General features: G+C 37.1%; 1 protein-coding gene across 1 annotated transcript in view; it reads right to left on the minus strand.

Moving 5' to 3' along the window:
• LOC118356607 (probable ubiquitin carboxyl-terminal hydrolase FAF-X) overlaps nt 1–22,549 on the minus strand; it is a 150,223-nt gene that overhangs the window by 117,360 nt on the left and 10,314 nt on the right. The window contains 5 exon segments of the mRNA XM_035725858.1: nt 1,156–1,374; nt 2,688–2,800; nt 5,202–5,281; nt 6,539–6,684; nt 14,328–14,581. Of these exon segments, the coding sequence (XP_035581751.1) occupies nt 1,156–1,374; nt 2,688–2,800; nt 5,202–5,281; nt 6,539–6,684; nt 14,328–14,423 (654 nt within the window). The 5' untranslated portion in view covers nt 14,424–14,581.

Here is a 22,549-nt window from a genome sequence, read left to right on the forward strand (position 1 = left end):
TAGTTCTACTGATACAGCATTATTTTTTTTTACTTTCTGCTGTGCTTCCTTGAAATTAGTTATAATTTGGGGAGACCATATCTTCTGTGCAAAATGAATACAGACTGAAAGATTATTTACTTGACCCAAAACTCAGATACTAATCAACACTAAGAGTTCCTCGTTAAGAAATCAAAGCATTTCAAGGCGCTTAGGTGGCTCAGTCAGTTAGTGTCTGCCTTTGGCTCTGGGATCAAGTCCCACATTGGGCTCCTTGCTCAGCAGGGAGCCTGCTTCTCTCTCTACCTGTGCTCCCCGCTTGTGCTCACACTTGGGTGCACTCTCTCTCTGACAAATAAATCTTTAAAAAGAAAAAAAAAAAGGAACTCAAAGCATTTTAAGAAATGCCTAACTGGGGGCACCTATGTGGCTTAGTCAGTTAGGCATCTGCCTTAGGCTCAGATCATGATCTCCAGGTCCTGGGATCAAGTTCCACTGGGGCTCCTTGCTCAGCGGGGAGTCTGCTTCTCCCTCTCTGCCTGTGCTTTCTAACGAATAAATAAAATCTATTAAAAAATGCCTTCGGATGTGTCACAAAAATTTGTTTACAGGGCACCTGGGTAGCTCAGTCAGTTAAGTATCTGCCTTTAGCTCCGGTCATGATCTCAGGGTCCTGGGATTGAGCCCCAAGTGGGGCTCCCTGCTCAGCGGGGAGTCTGGTTCTCCCTCTCCCTCTCCCCCTGCTCATGCTCTCTCTCCCAACTAAATAAAATCTTAAAAAAAAATTGTTTACATGGCCTCTCATAAACGTATGTTTTTGCAATTAAATATACATATATAAGTGCAAAGTATAGCTCATGCTCCTGACTTAAAATGGTTAAACTCTCTAAAGTCACTTTGAACACTGAAGGAGCAAATACAGTATCTTGCTACTATGGGAAATATAGCATAAAGTTCATAAACTGATCAATACATAATAAGCTTTGGTCAAGTATGAGTTTTATGCTGTTGGCCCACTGTACAATGTTAATGAATCACTATATATATTAAGTAATGTTTTTTAAATAAACACACATAAAACAAAGTTATATACTGATCATTATGTTAAAGAAAGGTTCATGTCACTGAAGTTTTGTAAAAACACAAAACAGTATTTAATTTTGAAAACGAACATACTTTTGGTGATCGAGGATCTGAAGAACGAGCAAATAGTTCATCTTCAGGCAATTGAGCATTTGTCGAAACTGATTCACATGGACGTGTACCATTGTAGATGTGGAATTTGCAATGTGGATTTAAGGCCATAGCAAGAAGATCTAGAAGTGGAAACCAGTCTTGGGACAACTTGGCCACACAAAGCTCCATTAGACGATGAGTATTGTTAATAATACACCTCTGTTATGTGAAAGGGAACAAGAACAAGAAAAGTTCATTTAAAAAAGGTAACATTGTAATTTCAAGCACAGAAACACTCTAGTCTTGTTAATGCTCTCTTTCCATTTTTTTATACTGGTCATCTGAGTTTTGCTTAACTTCAAAAGCACTGCGATCAAATTGATATATCGGTAAAAATAAAATAATTAACTTACTTCACATTTATATTGCACCTAATTTCAAAAACAATGTGAGAAAGGTTACAGATGAAGTAGGCACCACTGGTTGTCTTTTTCTATTCTGTGTCCACAAAGTAGACATGCAAATTACCATTTTCCTTCTTTGGAATCTGTACTCTAGAGGCAACAATTCCACAACCTAAATGTTCAAAATCCTGTCAACTATCCAAGATTAGCAGACCTGGATCTAAATATCAATTCAAAAGTCAGATAATTCCCCAAATGTCTACCTCTAACACTAAAAATAGGTGAAATCAGAAAATGTTAGGATTTATATGCCATATTCATTTGTGGGGAATGTTCAAGTTATATTTTCTAGGTTGAAGTCCACAGAACAATACTGTTTGCTTTAGAACTCTTGATTAATTCTATGTTATACATAAGAACCAGGTTTCAGAGTTCAATGATTCAAGTAAGATGTATATTTTTTCACTTTCAAAATCTGTTTACAAAAGTATCTAAGAATCAATGGCAGCTTGCATTATTCTGCTTTGGCTTGTACTGTCGTAGAGTTAAGGTATTTCCTCACAGTACATTTCCTGCAGCCATTGAAGACATTACCAATTTGAGAACAGTTCAGATTTTGGCTTTTGTAATTACTAAAAAACTGTAGTTTGAAGTCATACCAAAAACTTGTGGGAATACTGGTTTGTGGTTTAAATTCTAAGCCTGTAAGATTTAAATTTTCCTTGTCACTTCCACATTATGATTTTATTTATCAGGTACATCTATACTAAAATTATACCCTTTGGTGTCCTAATTATATCGGGAGTCTTCTATTTGCCATCTGGGTATTTTTCTTTCTTAAAGTTATGAAAAATAGTGGACTCTTACAATCAATAACAGGACACACTTGATGAAATGTGGGATGTGCATACGGTCACAGGCACTTGGGATTCCAGGACACAGATTAAACCAAGTTTCAGGAATCAAAATCTCAAATTCATTCTAAAAGACAAGACTGTTCTTAAAAACCTTCAATTCTGTCAAACATATCATCAGATTTAATATGTTACTCACAATAATATTTTCCAAGGATAAATCTATATGCAATCACTAAGTAAGTATGAGTCTCAAATAAATTAGAAGACTCACATGAATTTCAAATTTCCAGCCACTCACTGCCTCATCCATAAGAATTTTAGTGAAAGATACTGTTAACCCATCTCGAAAAAAACGCTGACATGCTTCACTTTTAACATCAAGACCTAAGAATAGATGAAAAAAAATTACAGTAAATTCAGCATAAAGAAAACATTTCCCTGACCAATTATATCATTTAAGATAATAAAACTGAAAGTTCTTCCAGATAGGTTACAAAACGTTAAAACAAAAAAAACACTGGGTAAAAAGGGAATAAAAGCATTTCACAGCATTAAACTCACTGAAAATACAGTGGACATTAAAAAAAGTAACTTTTAAAATTTCATTTGGCTGTAAATTCTGTTTAACAAATTTAAAACATGAACTCTGTCTTGATTTTGTAATTAATTAGTCCTTTCATCATTTTTCATTATCTGTACATGCCTAATTCTTTTTAATTTCCTATGGCTAAAGAAAAACAGTACACTCAGTGCCAAAAAGAAAACTTCTAATACTTCATAAGAACTCAGAAATACTAAATTGGCACAGTGTAGTTTGGTTTTGCTCATATACGTGTCCATAGATTATTTAAACCTAAGACTGGGGGGAGACAAACCATGAGAGACTATGGACTTGGGAGAAATAAAATGAGGGTTTTAGAGGGGAGGAGGGTGTGGGGATTGGTTAGCCCGGTGATGGGTATTAAGGAGGGCACGTATTGCATGGAGCACTGGGTGTTTTATGAAAACAATGGATTGTGGGTTACCACATCAAAAACTAACGATGTACTGTATGGTGACTAACACAACGTAATAAAAAAACACCAGGGGCACCTGGGTGGCTCAGTCAGTTAAGTGTCTGTCTTTGGTTCAGGTCATGATCCCAGGGTCCTGGGATCGAGCCCCGCATCAGGCTCCCTGCTTGTTGGTAAGCCTGCTTCTCCCTCTCCCACTCCCCCTGCTTGTGTTCCCTGTCTCGTGGTCTGTCAAATAAATAAAATCTTAAAAAAAAAAAATACCCACAAGAATAAAAACAAACAAACAAAACCCCAGGGCTGCCCTTAAAATAACTTAAACTTTGCCTCACAGTAATCAGAATCCCAGAAAAAATGAATGGGAAACAGCCTCAGCAAACCACACACATCCACTGAATGGCAGTGCTATTAAACAAAGTAGCATTTCAATTTTTGTTCATTTTGTACCTTTAGGATTTAAAACACGCCTAGTTCATAAGTCCTTCAATTAACTTACAAACGTGCAAACTAAAAAAGAAATTTGAGTTTTGAGAAACATTTGCTACTTGATGAAATATTTTCATAATTTGTAAGATTAAAAACAAAAAATTCTTTAAATGACTGTAGGACAATTGTTAAATTATTAATATTGCCAAGACAAACACAGCCCAGACTGTGTAACAGACATTACAGATACCAAAGATGTTAAAAATCTGCCTACTGAATAATCCGGAAAATAAAATGGAATTGCCCTTTTCTTTTAGCCTTCAGGGTCTTGAGCAAGTAGACCATATTACAAAAATTGGCCATTTCCTATAAGAATTCAGTGGCATCTAATAATGGGTAGAACAAAGTCATCAAAAAGTGACTGACTCTAACACAAAAGGGTTATGTTTGGGCAATACTGAAAAATACCAGATTGTTTATCAGTTGCCTTTGAAAAAAAAAAAAAGACCTTATCTATCAGGACATTTCCCCCCCACCAAAAAATTTTTTGTGGGGTGCCTGGGTAGCTCAGTCATTAAGCGTCTGCCTTTGGCTCAGGTCATGATCCCATCGAGCCCCGCATCAGGCTCCCTGCTCTGCGGAAGGCCTGCTTCTCCCTCTCCCACTTGCCCTGCTTGTGGTTCCCTCTCTCACTGTGTCTCTCTCTGTCAAATAAATATATAAAATCTTAAAAAAAAATTTTTTTTGGTAAGTTTTTGAAGTCAAAATGCAATCTTGACATTTTGTTACAAAAATATTAATGCAACAGCAATTTTCACAAAAAAATAAGATTGGTGTATCTTTTGGTTTACTGGCTGTTCAGTAAGTCATTCAAATGGCAAGTTTAAACAATTTTTATTGAAATTACTTGCAAATTAACATACGCTTACATGCAAAAAAGGTCAATTGGTAAATCTGGATTCATATGGCAATCTAGCATTTTTAAATTGTTAAATATGTTTTAATGTACACCACAGATTTTTAAAAAAATTATTACACCTTAGAAAATACTTTTTAACTTTTAAAAGCCCCTTCAAAAATATACAAACCAAAAGATCCTGCTCTTACAAACACTAACATGTAAAATCTGCATGAAATTTTAAGTCAGAGGTACTTAAAGTTTACCCAAAGGTTTTTATGAACCTTTGCTCTAGATATAGGTATAAAAGCCCTAACAAAGTTTAGAGAGATACTGTAGTCTAAGAATATACTGTAACTTTATAAAAGAAAAAAACAAAAGCCTTCAAGAACAATATATAAGTAGCTATAAGAGCATATATTATGGAAAACATAGTAACATCACTCACCTTTTTTACTAAGATCAATAGCAGCTTCTAAAAGCACTTCTAATTCCCCTTTTGGCAAAACTGGAACCACCCAACGAGGCCTAAAATTATTACAAAATTTAAAAATATTATTGGTTGAGTAAATGCAATACTATAACTTACTTACGAAATTAATTTTACTATGAAAATGTGAAAAAATCCTGACTATACTATACATTCACCATAAATTGAAAAAAGAGATTGGCAAATTTTTGCTTTGTTTAACTAAGAATGAACTACTGTATCTACACAATTTTTTAAAGCACTGTTTAACTAGAGATACAGCAATGAAGGAGAATTCAAGAAATAACTTTCACAGGCCCCTAAAACTAAAAATAATCAATTGTCAATTAAATATACCCACTGTTAAAGTCAGTAGTAAAAAAGTATTCTTTTGAGGTTCAGATATCAGTAATATTTCTTTGAATCTTCTTCACAAAGACAGATAATGAGACAAATGGCTCATTTCTCCTTAATTCAACTCAACACAACATATACCAAATTTTCTTGAAAATTACATGACTTAAAGAACCTCTAAGCCTGTGTATCATCCTGAGCATCCTCCTACATCAAAAGCAATGCAGATGCCACCATACCCAGGCTGGGATTTTCCTAGGTATAATGAAAAGCTTAGCACTTAAAGAATATATTCCACTGACTAATCCACTACTTCCCAGAAATAACTCTATTTCAGCTGTCCCTAAATCCCTTACAGAAAGACAACAAAAGATACCTTTTACAAAAAAATCTGTTAGATGTAAATTGATACTTTTTGTTGTTTTAGTTAGAGGTTATGGAAAGCTGTCTTTTTTTTATTCCCATCACTAAAGATTTAATTTAACTCAGTCCTCCAGTCCTAATTATAAGTACACTTAAATAAAAATCAAAAACTACCAAACTACAATCTTTTACAATATGTTATAGAAAATGGATGTCCTATAAATAAGAAAGGTCATCCAGCAAGTCTAGTAGTCAGTGTACCAAGGAGAAATGATCTTTATAGACACACAAAAGGAACTCCCTACCTATAGTTCTAGGAATGAAACACACCCATTAGGATCACAAAGCACCATTAATTTAAAATCTTTATCCATATCATCTTTCAATTTTTAAAAATTCATACCAGTGCCTGCATTAACAATGAGTTACAAAGTACCTGACAACGACTTAAGTATTACAGCAATGAAGAAAACAGTAAAATTACTGACACTGCAATCCACTGTTTTCCTCATTCTTTAGCAGTGGCAATGCTGATAAAAAAGAAAATCTGCTTTTCTAGTTTATTAGCTCCATTAAAAAAAAAAATCAAAACAACTCGCCTATTGATCATGTCATCCAACTTTGCCAAGTCAGTATGTGGAAATGCAGGTTCTTCATCTTCGTGCTGTGGTGGAGCATCACCTTGACCTTGTTCATCTGGGTGAGTTGCTGGGGAATTCTCAGTGGACGAGTCAGCTGATGAGGTCTTAAAAAATTAAATACTCCAGACTTAAATTTCAATGACATGTATGTATAACATTTAGCAATTTAGTATCAACATGTTTAGCGAAAACATTATACTTTAAAATGTTCCATACAGATCTAGAAATATTTAATGAAACTGGGATTACACTTCTCAGCCTTTTTGTAAAGCATTTACATCTACTGTATTTTAAAAATTTAAGACTTAAAGATTAAGAATATTTGATAAATTACATAGAACTGCATGGACTGAATAGGTTATAAGTAGAGAACATTAGTTTTTACAACGTTTAGTGCTAATAAAACACATTTGTAATGAACTCTTTTTTTTAGGATTTTTTAATTTATTTGACAGAGAGAAAGTGAGAGAGGAAACACAAGCAGGGGGAGTGGGAGAGGGAGAAGCAGGCTTCCCACTGAACAGGGAGCCAGATGGAGGGCTCGATCCCAGGATCCTGGGATCATGATTTGAGCTGAAGGCAGACACTTAACATGTGAGCCACCCAGGAGCCCTGTAATGAACTTTCTTAATCACTTACCTTTTTGGAAATGTCAGTGTTAACTTCTGAGGTCAAGCCACAAAGGTTATCAAGACTTTTTTCTTCCTCTCTATTAGAACAAGCCTTCTAGGAAAAGTTAAGTGCCATGACCTGAAGACACTTAAGGAGCCCTTTGCAGAGGTCTGTGTGCTGAAAAACTGAGGCTTCTCATCAAAAGCCATGTGAACCACTGTGAAGGATAACCCCAACCCCAGTAAAGTCTTCAGATATCTGCAACCCTAGCTGAGATGCTGACCACAAAGAAAAAAAACAGTCAGAAATCACTCAGGTAAGCCATTCCCAAATTCTTAAGGCTCATAAACTAAGAGACAAAATATCCCAAATATATCAGCATTTATATTAAAAGGACTGAAAATACAGCTGAAAGACCAAGACACAAACACAGAACATAACCATAAGCTACATATAGATGCTTAAATATAAGGACAAAAAAGAGAAGAAAGCAGGGGTGCTTGGGTGGCTCAGTCAGTTAAGCATCTGGCTTCCGCTCAGGTCATGATCCCAAGATCTCTCTCTCCCACTGCCTGCCCTTCCCAACTATAAATAAATTAAAAAAATAAAAAAATAAATAAATAAAATCTTTAAAAAAAGAGAGAGAGAAGTAAAGGGATAGGAGACTTCTGATTTCTAGTTCAGCATATAAGAAGCTGGGGAGTTGTCACTCCCTAACCAGTAGTAAACTGAATCAACAACTCTTCACAGATCTGATGGAAAAATAAAGTCATGTGGCAAACTGCTGCCCATAAAATCAGATGGGAGATCAGAGGGACAGAGAGAGTCAAAAATTACCAGCAGAAAACCATGGGCAAAAACCTCCATGCAAATAAGGAGAGGGATAGAAAACCCTAAACTGTACTTGATGAATTGCTTGGAAGCGGATGTGGGAATGTCTGAGAGTTAAAAACTGCAGAAGGTCTAGACTGAAGGGAACACTCATATTTTTGTGACTTTACCTCCAGAAATCCCATCAAGTCATCACAGACAGGATCACAGAAAAAGCCCCTCATTTCCAGGAGAAGAGATGCAAAGTAATCATTCTGAAATATGATACAGCATTCTGCTCTTAATAAAGCCTACCCTCAAGAGAAGCTACTTTACCAGGTCCTAATATAGGTTTTTATAAGAACCAAATTAGAAGAAGGGAAGTATGAAACCCTAGCCTGGTACAGACTTCCGTGTGGGGGAAAGTGAAATACTCAATTCCAGTTCTCTCTAGCCAACCTGTCCCTCCATACCTACACAATATGAAAGGTTTATTTACAGTAGTTCCCTTTATTCAGTATATTATGTCTAAGTTTCAACAGAAAACCCAATGTATAGTAAACAATAATCAACAATGTCTGAAGAGACAGAGCAAACATGAAACTCTGATACAAGCATATTGAAATTATTCAACCAAACATTTAAAATAACTACAGCTGATAATGCTAAGGACTCCAACAGAAAAAGTGGACATGAAAAAAATTTCAAATGAGTCATGTAAGCAGAGACATGGAATTCTAAGAATGAAAAAAGAAATGCTAGAGATAAAAAACACTATACTAACAACAAAGTTGTTTTTTGGGGGGCTTTGCTGGGCTCATTGGTACATAAGACACAGATGAGGAAATAATCTCTAAGATTAAAGATATGTCAAGAGAAACTCCCAACACTAGAAAGCAAAAAAGTTAAAAAGAAAGAGTACTCAAGAATTGTAGGACAACTAGACACATGTAACATATACATAGTGGGAATACCAGATGCCAAGAAAGAGAGGAAGGAATATAGTATTTGAAACAGAACTTCCCCTACATTAATGTCAGACACCAAAGAATGGACTAGGAAACTCAGAAAATGCCAAGCAGAATAAATATATATATTAAAAAATGACACCTAAGCATACGGTATTCAAACTGCAGAAAATAAGTGCTAAAGAAAAATCCTGGAAGAAACCATGGGGGGGAAGGGAGAGACTCCTTATGTATACCTAACAAAGGACCAAGGATAAGAGCAAAATTGGACATTTCCTCAGAAACAAAGCAAAAAAGAAAAAAAAAGTGCAATGTATGCTCTAGGAATGGAAGAACCAACAATATTAAAATGTCTATACTACCCAAAGCAAATTACACATTTAATGTAATCCCTATGAAAATACCAACACCATTTTTCACAGTGCTAGAACAAATAATCCTAAAATTTGTAATGGAACCACAAAAGACTTTGAATAGCCAAAGCAATCTCGAAAAAGAAAAGCAAATCTGGAGGCATCATAATTCTGGGTTTCAAGCTGTACGACAAAGCTGCAGTCATCAAGACAGTATGGTACTGGCACAAAAACAGACACATAGATCAAAGGAACAGAATAGAGAACCTAGAAATGAACCCACAACGATATGGCCAACTAGTCTTTAATAAAGTAGGAAAGAATACCCAATGGAAAAAAAAATCTCTTCAACAAACGGTATTGGGAAAACCGGATAGCAACATGCAGAAGAATAAATCTGGACTACTTTCTTATACCATACACAAAATTAAATTTCAAAATAGATGAAAGACCTAAATGTGAAAGAGGAAACCATCAAAATCTGAAAGAACACAGGCAGAAACTCTTTGATATTGGCTCTTACTAGACACATCTCTGGAGGCAAGGAAACAAAAGCAAAAATGAACTATTGGGATTTCATCAGGATAAAAAGCTTTTGCACAGCAAAGAAAATCAACAAAACTAAAAGGCAGCCTACAGAAAGGGAGAAGATATTTGGAAATGACATATCTGATAAATGGTTAGTACCTGAAATACATAAACAGCTTCTAAAACTCAACACCCAAAACACAAATAATCCAATTAAACAGTGGGCAGAAGACATTAATGGACACTTTTCCAAAGATGACATCCAAGATGGCTAACAGACACATGAAACGATGCTCAACATCATTCATCATCAGGGAAATACATATCAAAACCACAGTGAGATACCACCTCACGCGTCAGAATGGCTAAAATCAACAACACAAGAAACAACACGTGCTGGTGAGGATGTGGAGAAAGGGGAACCCTCTTACACTGTTGGTGGGAATGCAAATTGGTGCAGCCACTCTGGAAAACAGTATGGAGGTTCCTCCACAAGTTAAAAACAGAATTACCCTTTGGATCAGCAATTGCACTACCAAGTATTTACTTGAGAAGTTAAGATAGTGAGTAGTAAGGGGACCCCCCCCAAAAATACTGATTCAAACAGACATATGCATCCCAATGTTTATAGCAGCATTACCAATAACAGCCAAATTATGGAAAAAGCCCCAGAGTCTACTAACTGATGAAAGGATAAAGAATATGTGATTTCCAAATATATATATATATAATATATATATAATGGAATATTACATATATATGTACATACACACACACACACACACACACACAAAATGGAATATTACTAAGCCATCAAAAAGAATGAAATCTGCCATTTGCATGGATGGAGCTAGAAAATATAATGCTAAGTGAAATAAGTCAATCAAAGACAAATACCATATGCTTTCACTCATATGCAGAATTTAAGAAACAAAACAGATGAACAAAGGAAAAAAAGACACAAAACAAAAAACAGACTCTTAAAGCATAAGAGATTCTTAACTACAGAGAACAAACAGGGTCAATGGAGGGCAGGTGCATGGGGGATGGAGGGCAGGTGCATGGGGGATGGGCTAAATGGGTGATGGGTACCTGTGATAAGCACCTGGTGTCATATGCAACTGTGGAATCACTAAATTCTACTCCTGAAACCAGTATTATACTGTTAACTAGAATTTAAATAAAAACTGAAAACTTAAAAGCAAATGAAACAAAATAAAAAATAAAAAAACACTCATAAAAAAACACACATACACAAAGATTGAAGGGATCATGGGATGCCTGGGTGTCTCAGTCAGTTAAGCGTCTGCCTTTGGCTCAGGTCACCATCCCAGGGTCCTGGGACTAAGTCCCAACACTGGTTCTCTGCTCAGCAGGGAGCCTTCTTTTCCCTCAGTCTGCCGCTCCCCCTGCTTTGGAAGACAGTTTGGTAATGTCTTACAAAACTAAATATACACTAATCATACAATCCAGCAATCATATCCCCCTTGGTATTCATTCAAATGAGTTGAAAACATTTCCACACAAAAACCTCCCTGTGAATGAGTATTTACTTTATTCATAATTGCCAAAACTCAGAAGCAATTGAGATGTCCTTTAGAAAGTGAACAGATGAAGTGTGATACACCCAGACAATGGAATGTTATTCAGTGATTAAAAACAAACAAAGAAAAAAGACACAAATAAAAGCAATGAAAGCCATTAAAAGACAAAAGAACTTTAAGTGCATATTATTAAGTGAAATAAGCCAGTCTGAAAAGTTTATACACCATATGATTTCGACATTTTGGAAAAGGCAAAACTGGACAGGCAGGTCATTAGCTGCCAAGGGTTCAGGGGAGGAAAGAATGAAAAGGAAGAGCAAATTTTATAGCAGGGAAAACTATTATATGATACTATAATGGTATATCTATGTCATTAAACACTTGTTAAACCCCAAAGAATGAATAAAGGAAGATGTGAACCATAATGTAAACTATGAACTTTGAGTGATAACGACATGTCATTGTAGTTTTGTCAATTTAAAGCGTATGGGGTGGTAGTAGGATTGTGGTGAAGGAGAAATATAGGAACTCTGTACTTTCTACTCAATTTTGCTGTGAACCTAAAAAGCCTCCTTAAAGAAAAAAGTGTAAGTGGACAACTTAAAATGGAAGGGTTCAGGGAATTAATACAATAAAAATAAAACGAGCGATAAAAATGGGTGCTTTAAAAAAAGAATAAGAAAAGACATTCCACATAACAATAACCCTCCCTCCCCCAAATAATGCTGCATTTATACAAGTATGTGACAGGTAAGATAGACTTTAACACAAGAATTATTAGTGGAGATTAAAGAGATCTCCATATAAAGATTAACTGGCCAATCATCCAACCCCAAGTCACATTTTCAGTTTGCATGCATCTTACAGGTTTGAAATATAACTCATTAAAACTGATAGAACAAGCACGCTTGGGTGGCGCAGCTGGTTGGGCATCCAACTCCTGGTTTCAGCTCAGGGTCCTAGGATCAAGCCCTGTGTTGGGCTTTGCACTGGGCCAGGAGTCTGCCTGAAGATGCCCCTATCCCTGCTAGTGCATGTGCACATGCACACGGGCTCTATTTCTCAAATCATCTTTAAAATTGAATTAAATTAAATTGATAGAACAAAAAATGAAATGGGCAGGTCCACAATCCCAGGTAGTTTAACATACCTCTCAACTACTAATAAAACAAGCAAATTTAAAACAAAACAAAATGAAACAAGGCTATAGAGAACATCTGAAAAGCATAATAAGCAAACTGGAAATAATTGATATTACATGCTACAGTAAAATATACTTTTTCAAATTCTCATATATTCAAAATTACTATATGCTGGGCAACACATCAGACCTCAATAAATTCCCAAACAGTGGTATCACAGAATATATTCTCTATCCACAAAGAAATTAAGCTCTAAGTCAATGACAAAAAGGTTAGCCAGAAAACCTCCAAATGCTTGAAAGGAAAGCACTACATTTCTTAAAATATTCTTACATTAAATATCATCACACAAATTTTAAAAGATGTTAAAATGCATGTTTGGAAAATATAAAAATAAAGAAAAGCTAAACATCATCTAAATTTCTGTATCATGAAACTAGAGAATGAACATCAATGGAACACAAAGAAAGCAAAAGGAAAGAACTAATGGAGAGTAAATGAAGATTTGTTTACGTAAGTGTAAACAAAAAAACCCAAAGCTAATAATTTTTCAAAGTTACTGTGTGAAAGTTTAAAGAAACTAATCCCCCTAGAAAAACTGAGGAAAAGTAAATGTAAATTACCACTTTCAGAAATAAGGATTAATGTTATATTAAGCCCTTTACAAATATTTTCCATTAATCATATACAAATTCTTTCAGAAAAAAGAAAAATTAATTATTTCCATGTAGCGTGCCAGCTTTGATACTAAAATCTGGGTCTAGCCCTTTACATTGTTTTACTTACTGTCAATTTAAAGATACAGAATCTGCTAGTTCACAGATCGCTAACTTAGATGCCCTGAAAAATTATAAAAATAAATAAGGTAGGCCTTTGAATTGTGAGGCCTTTGCAGTGCAACTTTGACTTTTCCTGCTATTACTGGAGATAGGAAACAGAGACATTGCTGTGATGAGAACTATTTGCACGACTGAATTGCTAGTGGCTACTGACCTTGAGTGACGTGACGGTGTGGTGGGGACGTGATTTCCCATCTGAAATTGGTGGGTGTCATTCAGTTGTAACTAACTTATAAAGTGGGAATGCAGGTCTAATATGAAAAATCTGGAGAAGCCAAAAAGCCAGATTTTTATGTGAAATATTCTAATTTTTAAGTTGTTGGCAACTAATGAAAAAACATTTTAAACCCTGTCAACCAAACAGGCCTGCGGGCCAGCTTTGGCCCTTGTGCCACCATACATCCCTCTGGGATTGTTACATAATGGAGACCCTGGCTGGTATGCCATTCACGAATGCTGGAAGTGGGCAGTGTGGGGCATGTGTCCAGCATCGTGGCTCCCAAACGCAGGCCGGACAGTGTCCTCAGTTCTCTGACAGACCCAACCTGTGGGTGGCTTATACATGCTATAATAAATGCAGCTTACAACATTAAAAAAAACTACCTATAAACCTAATGAAATAAATGTACAGAAACTAAGGCATAGATATTTTATTTAGCCACAGCTATGAGGTTATTAGTATGGTACAAAGATGGGATTCCAAAATAAAGAGCTAAATCTTTGCTTATAACAAATTGTTACAAAATAACTAATTTTTTTTGTCCTCAGTCATATTAAAAAAAAAAAGGAACATTCTTAACCAAGTACAATAGGTTTCCTACAAGTCTCCGCGACTCTTCTTAAAAGTAATTTAAAATGACAATAAGCTTCCATGATTATAAATTATTGAAGACATCTATATCATTGTTTAGTAATTCATGGCACCCAAAACACAGCCTTAACATGTCCTACCTGGTTCTGTTGGAAGGAGGGCTGAGACTGTCCATCAGGAGCCTGGCCTTGGATGTCATTCCCTCCTATTGGAGAGCCACGAGTTGTGGCTGTCATACTTGACACAGAACGGACCTTTGCTATTTTGTCTGCTTATGTAGTGGTTGTAACAGAAGAAATTATAGTACACTTAAAGGAGATAAAGTACCAGCATATGTCAGCCTTAAAAATTTCCAATTCAAGGACAGACCATCTTGCAGAGACCATCTCATAACCTAAAAGTAGAAGGAAAAAAAGGCATATTTGTTTTAAATATTAAAAAGGCAATCATTCCAATTTTAATGTGTATTGTGGTAACATCACCGCTCTCTACAGTCATTAACAAATGGCTTTTCTCAACAGATGGTTTTAACAAAAACAAGTGAAAAGGTAAATTCTTATTAACATTGCTACTCAAACTACTAAATTCCTATTTTTGTACCAGTAGTTAAGTAATTATAACAAGAAAACATAAAAAGTACAGTCTTAATATTATAATTAGTACCCCGGAAAAAATGCAAGGTTCTTAGTTGTCATTCTTATCTTACTGAAGAATCTAAAAATGCCTGTCAATTGCTGCCTTATAAACACAGCTAGAATACAAATATCAAAAACAAGCTGTATACTACTTTGTTAAAAAAAAAAAGGACCCAAAAGTACTGGCACACATAACCCCTCCATATATGATTGCCATAACACCACATTATCTTTTACTTTTTACCAAGCATATAAAAATGCTTTATATGAAGTAGATGACTTTTAAAACTTAGAGAAACCCCCTATCATCTTCTATGTGAGTTCCATTGCTAACAAAAACTATTCAAATAATTTTTTCATTCAACTCAAAAAAGTGAGCTGTCAATTTCTTTTTATTCTTCACTATTTCAAGTTGACTCATTTTTCTTTTGTACTTTTACTGGGGCTCCTGATCCCAGTGCATATATCTTCTGTCTCCAATCTTAATTCTTTCAAGTTCTTTCTGGATCTTTATTGAGAGCCTAAAAATATGCCTTAAATCCCCCCTATCAAAAGCCATTAATATCTGTCCTCCAAAAATTTCTTGAAAGATGTTTTTGTCATTCCTTTTTATCATTTGATTCATTACTTTTGTAAGATGGACTTATAGGAGGTCCACGGATGGACTTGGAAATAAACCAATTCTTCTAAAACTATATGCAAAGCTTTCTGCGTTAAGTGCTTTTTGTGTGGGAGATGATGGATGATTCAGGATGGAGCTTTTTGTTCTGCCATCTTGCTAACATCACTCTCTTCATACTAGCTTTTATCTTGAGAAGGGTGATACTTGTCCAGTCCTGGAATATGTTAAGAGATACTGGAGTCTGAATATGAAAAGAAATTATTATCTAAAGGAATATTCTGTTGCTGTTTTGAATTACCTTTTAAATGATTTGAATAATTACTAAATCTTTCAGAAACTATATTTGTAGTACAGAGTTTCTCCCTCCACAGAACACTCTGATTAGTATACCTTAATAAAGCCATATAATTATTTTTCAAGATTTTATTTATTCATTTGAGAGAGAAACAGAGAGAGTACAAGGAGAGGGAGAGGCAGAGGGAGAGGAGGAAGAAGGCTGCCGGCCGAGCAGGGAGCCTGATGTGGGGCTCCATCCCAGGACTCTAGGATCATGACCTGAGCTGAAGACAGACACTTAACCGACTGAGCCATCCAGGTCCCCCGAGACATATGATATTTTTAAAACAGTATTATTTAAGGCTGAAGCTCCTACTTGAAATCAAGCACTAATTTCCATCTCTTTCCTCTCTGATTAAACGGAATCTAAGATACAGTTCCCAGTATCATTTCTAGAGAATTGATATATAGCATGTCTGTGATAAGCTTTTCTGGTTTTGACTCACATCTTTCCAGATTATATTTGAAAATCCTGTTTTCAAAATATCCACCAAATATTCAAATGCCTCACAGTACACTGAAGCATGAGAAAGCAAGTTATTTGTTGAAAATTACCTTTGTCTTGTAACAGTGAGACACTTTGAGGTTTCTTTATAGGTATGGTGGTATTTCTATGAAAAAGACATGGAAACAGGGACTATTCTTCCTACTTTTTCAAGATAGGACGTGATTTCTTTGGGATCTGAGTTAATGTTTAACTTAGGAAATTTACTTTACTCCATACCTACTTCTTGTTCAACATTTTTGATTTACCAAAGACCAGTCTTCTCAGTACTTAAGGTGTCAGAAGCTAGTAATCTAAGGAAAAAGGGAATTTTTATGTGGTGGCACAAAGATGAATGTGCGTGATAAAATGAAAACCAAAGTTTATAATCTAAAACTTGATATATCCTATGATGAAAGTTTGCTCAGCACTAATGGACAGATGGAAGTGGAGCATGTTAATAGGCTTAGGTTAATAGCCCCAGAGAAGTGGAACTGTGAGAAGAGAAAAAATAGTGTATAAGTAAGGAATGCTTTGTCAGAAGCAAAAGATTATTCTGTGATATGGGAGAAAGATAATTTTGTTTGAGGGAAGGGAGATTGCACTGCCATTTTGTTTCTGCTTAGTCTAATAACAGCCTTTTGTTGAAAATAACTTAGTCTTTTTGCTAGGTTAACTATGTATCTCCAGGTAGAGGGAAAATATGAGCAGACAAAAAATGACAGGGGATTACAATTTTAAGATATTTTAGCTCAAATACTCTCAAATGCCAAAAGGAATTCAAAGCAAAGGAAAAGCTTATGAAGAAAAATTTAAGTAGAAAAATACACCCTCCTCCCCCTCCACTCCCATCTCGAAAAAGAAGGGATTAATTGTCTCTAGGCTTGCATACTTTCTTACCTGTGCTTTGGTCAAATCACTTAATCTCTTAGAGTCTCAGGTTTCTAATTCATTGAAGAAATGTCACAAAATATCTGTAACTTGCAGAGTCATATAGGGATAAATAGGGTCTTGATCCTGGATCAAGATCAAGATCAAAATTCAAATGCCTCACAGTACAACTGTTTTGTTGTGTCGTTATTGTTTTTTTTTAATGCCCAAATCTCAGTAAAAATAAAAAAAATCATAGGCATAGAGACAAATATGACTTTATCAAAGAAATAAAGCTCAGAAAGCAAACCCGGAAGAGTTCAATTTAAAACTTCCCGTTGAAACACTTTTTAAACTGAGACAATCTGAGGCTTACAGGACCTGAGAGGAGCAATGCTCCAAAGATACAAAGAGGAGAAAGATCCTTTCTTTGGGCAGGTGGGAGGACGTGTTTTGAAAATGTTGTCCTATTACGGAAATATATTTCTTACTTATAAAGAAGAATCTCCTTAAATGCTCTCTTCCTGGTACAGGCAAGCAGTTGAGGGAGGAGGTGAAGAGCTTTTCTGAATGTGCTGGGTTTTGATTGCTTTTAACTCAAAATATTGTTCATGCTAAAGTGTGCTATTGGGATGGCCTGCCCTTGGTCCCTACAGGCAACTGAGGAAAATCGGAATATCAACAAAGAATTACAGTACATATAAATCTAACAGATCCACACAAAGGCACACTATAATCACACTGTCAGAGGAAAAGAAAATATCAAAAGGTGAAAGAGAAAAATAACTCATCACAAACAAGGGAACCTATGCAAGGATTATCAGAAATTTCTCAAGCAGAAACTTTATACAGCAGAACAAAGTGTGATGATATATTCAAATTGCTTAAAGAGTGTTGTCAAATGCTTTCTGCATCAATTGAGACTTATGTGGGAAACAAAGCAGAAGAAAAACTATTAAATTTCCTTACTACCTAGAGCCCACTGACAAGTCCTTGAAACAGGCAGAGTGACGTTCCCCAAGAACTCAGCTGCCTCGTCGTTAACACTTTGCTAAGGGCCAGAGGCCACCTTAGCCTGGCCCTCAGGATCCTGAAAGTCTACTTTAACATATAAGCATTCCTTTGGAAACTTCCTTTATCTCTAAACTCCCCAAGATATGTGTTGGCAATCATCCCCCAAGCATGTGGCCCACTGATACACATCTGAAGGGTCTCATGATTAAGGTTTTATTAGATGGTAATAAATGACCTTTTCCCAACAATAGCTAGCTTCCTCAAGGTCCTGGAAACCTTGCTTCCAAAATTCCTCAGAGACTTACGCTATCCCTAACCCCCTCCCAACTTGAAAGTATATAATGGCCCACTCCTCATGACCCTGGTGCAGCTCTTTCTGACCACGGGTCCTGTCCCTGAGCTTCAATAAAATCACCTTTTGCACCAAAGATGTGTCAGGAATTCTTTCTTGGCCATTGGCTTCGAACCCTAATGTTCCTCCTACATCATATGGCACCCAACATGGGGCTTTGAATCCAGTCTCATCTGGACTCTGAGCCTCGGTGCAAACTTGGTGAGTATTTTCTGTTCTCTTTCTTTACTCTCATTTCAGGGGCCCTTCAAGGAGTACGGTCTTTTTGGAACACTATCATGTTGACTGCTCAGGCTGTAATCCTCTAGCTCATGGCTACTGTACCGGAAGGAGAAAGCCTGCCTTTTGGCTGGAAGTTACTACCCTGGCCAGAATGGTAGTAAGACCCAGAAACTTGATCCCTCTCTATTCCTGTCCTTATTCCTAGGGAAGTTGGCTGTAAAGACTACATGTGTTGCAATGTCGCTTAGATCATGATAGATTTCTATCTTTACTCTTTTTTAAAAATATTTTTTATTATGTTAATCATCATACATTACATCATTAGTTTTTGATGTAGTGTTCCATGATTCATTGTTTGTGCATAACACCCAGTGCTCCACGCAGAATGTGCCCTCTTTAATACCCATCACCAGGCCAACCCATCCCCCCACCCCCCTCCCCTACCTTTACTCTTTTCTGTCAATGTCCTCTACTAACTACTTAAATTAAAAATTGAGTAATTTCCCCCTTGTAAAACTTTTCTAGTATTTCCCATGGGTTAAAAATGGCAGAGCAGGGGGCACCTGGGTGGCTCAGTCGTTAAGCGTCTGCCTTCGGCTCAGGTCATGATCCCAGGTCCTGGGATCGAGCCCCGCATCTGGCTCCCTGCTCTGCAGGAAGCCTGCTTCTCCCTCTCCCACTCCCCCTGCTTGTGTTCCCTCTCTTGCTGTGTCTCTGTCAAATAAATAAATAAAATCTTTAAAAAAAAATGGCAGGGCAATAATGCAAACTTCAGGGCATATGACAGCATGGCAAGGATATTTCAGTCCATTCACCAGGCACCCACTGGCAGCTAGGATGCAATGGGGTAGGGGAGGGACGCTGGTATCCCTCCTATGGGGCCTTTTATGATAGGAATGCCTTAATGGGAAGGCAGGATTATGATCAATAGTGATTTCTTCTTTGAGGGATGCCTCTGGTCACTTTTGACACACTGGAACCTCTGACATATCCTGCGTGGGAAGCCACCCGGGAGTTGGGGGTGATTTGGTAATGGACCTTCTTCACTTTTCTGGGAGCATCGCCTCAGTAGGCTTTGGTTCCCAAGGGCTCTCTCGGGTGCCTTTTAACCCACTGGAAACAATTTGTATTGCAAAACTTAGGATAGGACTGAGCTCCTGTAACACTGCATGGCCTCAGTGGGATCTGTCAATTACACCTTTTCTGCAGGAAACAGGGGCAGAATGTGTTTGTCCAAATGAGCCTGGCTAGTAAACCCCCTTCTGACATACTGGATGATAATTATCTAAGTAGGCCTCCTCCAACCAAACCCAGGTTGCTGGAGGAAACACAGGCCATTCCTAGCAAAGGGGACTCTGACTCTCTCTTTCTCTCTGTTCCTCCTAATAGATGTGGGGGCTTCTCCCTCCCTCATTTCCCGGGTTAATGGTTATAACTGGAGCCAACTGTGGTTATTAGTCCCCCTCGGGAAGGGGACGTTAAGGAATAATCCCAAGCAGCTGCCCAAACGCCCTTCGTTTTAGGAGGTACAATCACAAACAAAAGCTTTGTTAGCCAAGTATACAACAGCCCTCCTGGTTAAAAGAGCCTCAAAGCTCACTATGGGACTTCCAAAATTTACAACAGGACTGCAACATAAAATAAGCAAAACAGTTATGCTTGCTGAGCAGGACTCGGATACTTCCTAGACGCTAGATACATTCAGTTAAGAATTAAGTAAAGTCAAGGGACTCCTCGAGAACTGCGCCACTACTGACGGTCTACTACTGCTACACCGTTTGGGGTGTGAGAAGTTTCCTCATATGTGTTGTCTTAACATTACAGATAACTCCCACAAGTGTCCCAATTAATAGGGGACATTCATGATCACTTAAACAAGATCGAAATATCCACTGATTTATTTTACAGAATTGGTAATTTGGAATCTTATTTAAGGAATGTGATCATAATTTTGGGCGTAATTACTTGTCTTATGTTTACCCTTTTGCACATGCCGATGCATGTACCATCTGCTGTCCATCATTACTCCCTGGACAGATTCTAACTGCCACACAGCTCACCACCCCATTTCAGCAGGAAGCAGCCAGAGCGGTCATCATCCCATACCCTAAAGGCAGGGGGAATTCTAGAGGGAGGAATGAGTAAGGGAAAGGCAGAGCTAGGTAGGGGGCTACGGGATCAGGCTCACAGAGGTCCCCAAAATGCTGAGATGTAAGGAAACCAGAGATAAGGGAACAAACCAGATCATCCTGTCCTAAGTGTCATAGCTAGGGTCTTGTTATAATAGTCACTTGTGACCAACAAAGAACAGGCCCTAAAAAGGAAGTGAGCCATTAAAGGTTTTATCACTAGCCCTTACAAAATGGTCTATCAGTAGAGATGTTAAAAGGATTTAAGTTCCCTGGTTAGCCTTCAATAAAACCAACGCTAGAAGCCCTCAGTGGCAATCCTGTTGGGACCCCTCTCACTCCTGACACCTTTCTCTGTATATTTGCTTAATAAAACTGTATGGCTTTACTCACTCTCCTTTGTCTGCAAGATTCATTCTTTGACTCCAAGACAAGAATCTTGTTCTCCCGCTTCAAAAACATAATTCTGACATGTTACAAAATGGATAAGCCTCAAGCACATTATGTCAAATAGAATACGCCACTCACAAAAGGACAAATATTTTTAAGATTCCATTCATAATGAGGTCCTTAAAGTAATCAAATCTACAGAGACAGAAAGTACAAGAGTGGCAGCCAAGACCTGGGAGGTGGGGGCAATGGTGAGGATACAATCTGATGGATACAGTTTAATTTTTGTAAGATGAATAAAGTTCTAGAGATGAATGGAGATTTAAACAGTACTTGGGAAGAGTAGGAAGAGAAAAGGAGGTACAAATGAGGAATATGTGTCTTGTGGCCCTGTGTGGCTGAAAGGAAACCAAAGAAGCCTCCCATGATTCTCTTTTCACAACTAATTCTCCCACTCAGGCTTCACTGAGAATTATTAAAATAATTTTCCAATAACAGCAATTCAATTTCAGACACCTGATATTTATGTGGCTCAGAAAACAAATACCCTTGGGGCGCCTGGGTGGCTCAGCTGGTTAAGCAACTTCCTTTGGCTCAGGTCATGATCCTGGAGTCCCAGGATCAAGTCCGGCATCGGGCTCCCTGCTCAGCGGGGAGTCTGCTTCTCCCTCTGACCCTCTACCTTCTCATGCTCTATCTCATTCTCTCTCTCAATTAAATTAATTAAAAAATCTTGAAAAGAAAAGAAATACCTTCTCACATCAGGCAAACAATAAATCTGTGGACACTACTACTTTAGGCTTCTCCTCTAAAACTCAGTCCTTCTTCCTCTAGCTTATCAGTACACAAGCTGTGGGGGCACAAGTCTAATAAGAGAAGTATGGTTGTATGAAAACTGCAGCCTAAGTTATCTCAACTTTAGCATGATAGACATTTTGGACCACTTAACTTTAGGGAGGTGGTTGGGTAGGAAGAAAAGACACTAACTTGTATGGTTCTGTGCACTGTAAGATGTTTACAGCAACCCTTTTCTCTAACTACTAGATGCCAGCCAGTACATGCCAATTTGCCCCTAAGTCATTACAGCTAAAAATGTCTCTAGACATTGCTGAATGTCTCATGAGAGCAACATCAGCCTAAATTGAGAACTACGAATATAAACTCTGATACCGAATTACAATGGAATTTTCAAGTCATCATGTATTGCTTGCTATTCTGCTTAACTAGTTCACATAAACGGAATAATATAATAAACACAATACATCTCATCTCTCCGTAAATGGCAGATAAAAAAAAAAAGAGTACCTA

This window comes from Zalophus californianus, chromosome Y (genome assembly GCF_009762305.2).
Source record: "Zalophus californianus isolate mZalCal1 chromosome Y, mZalCal1.pri.v2, whole genome shotgun sequence".
Lineage (NCBI taxonomy): Eukaryota > Metazoa > Chordata > Mammalia > Carnivora > Otariidae > Zalophus > Zalophus californianus.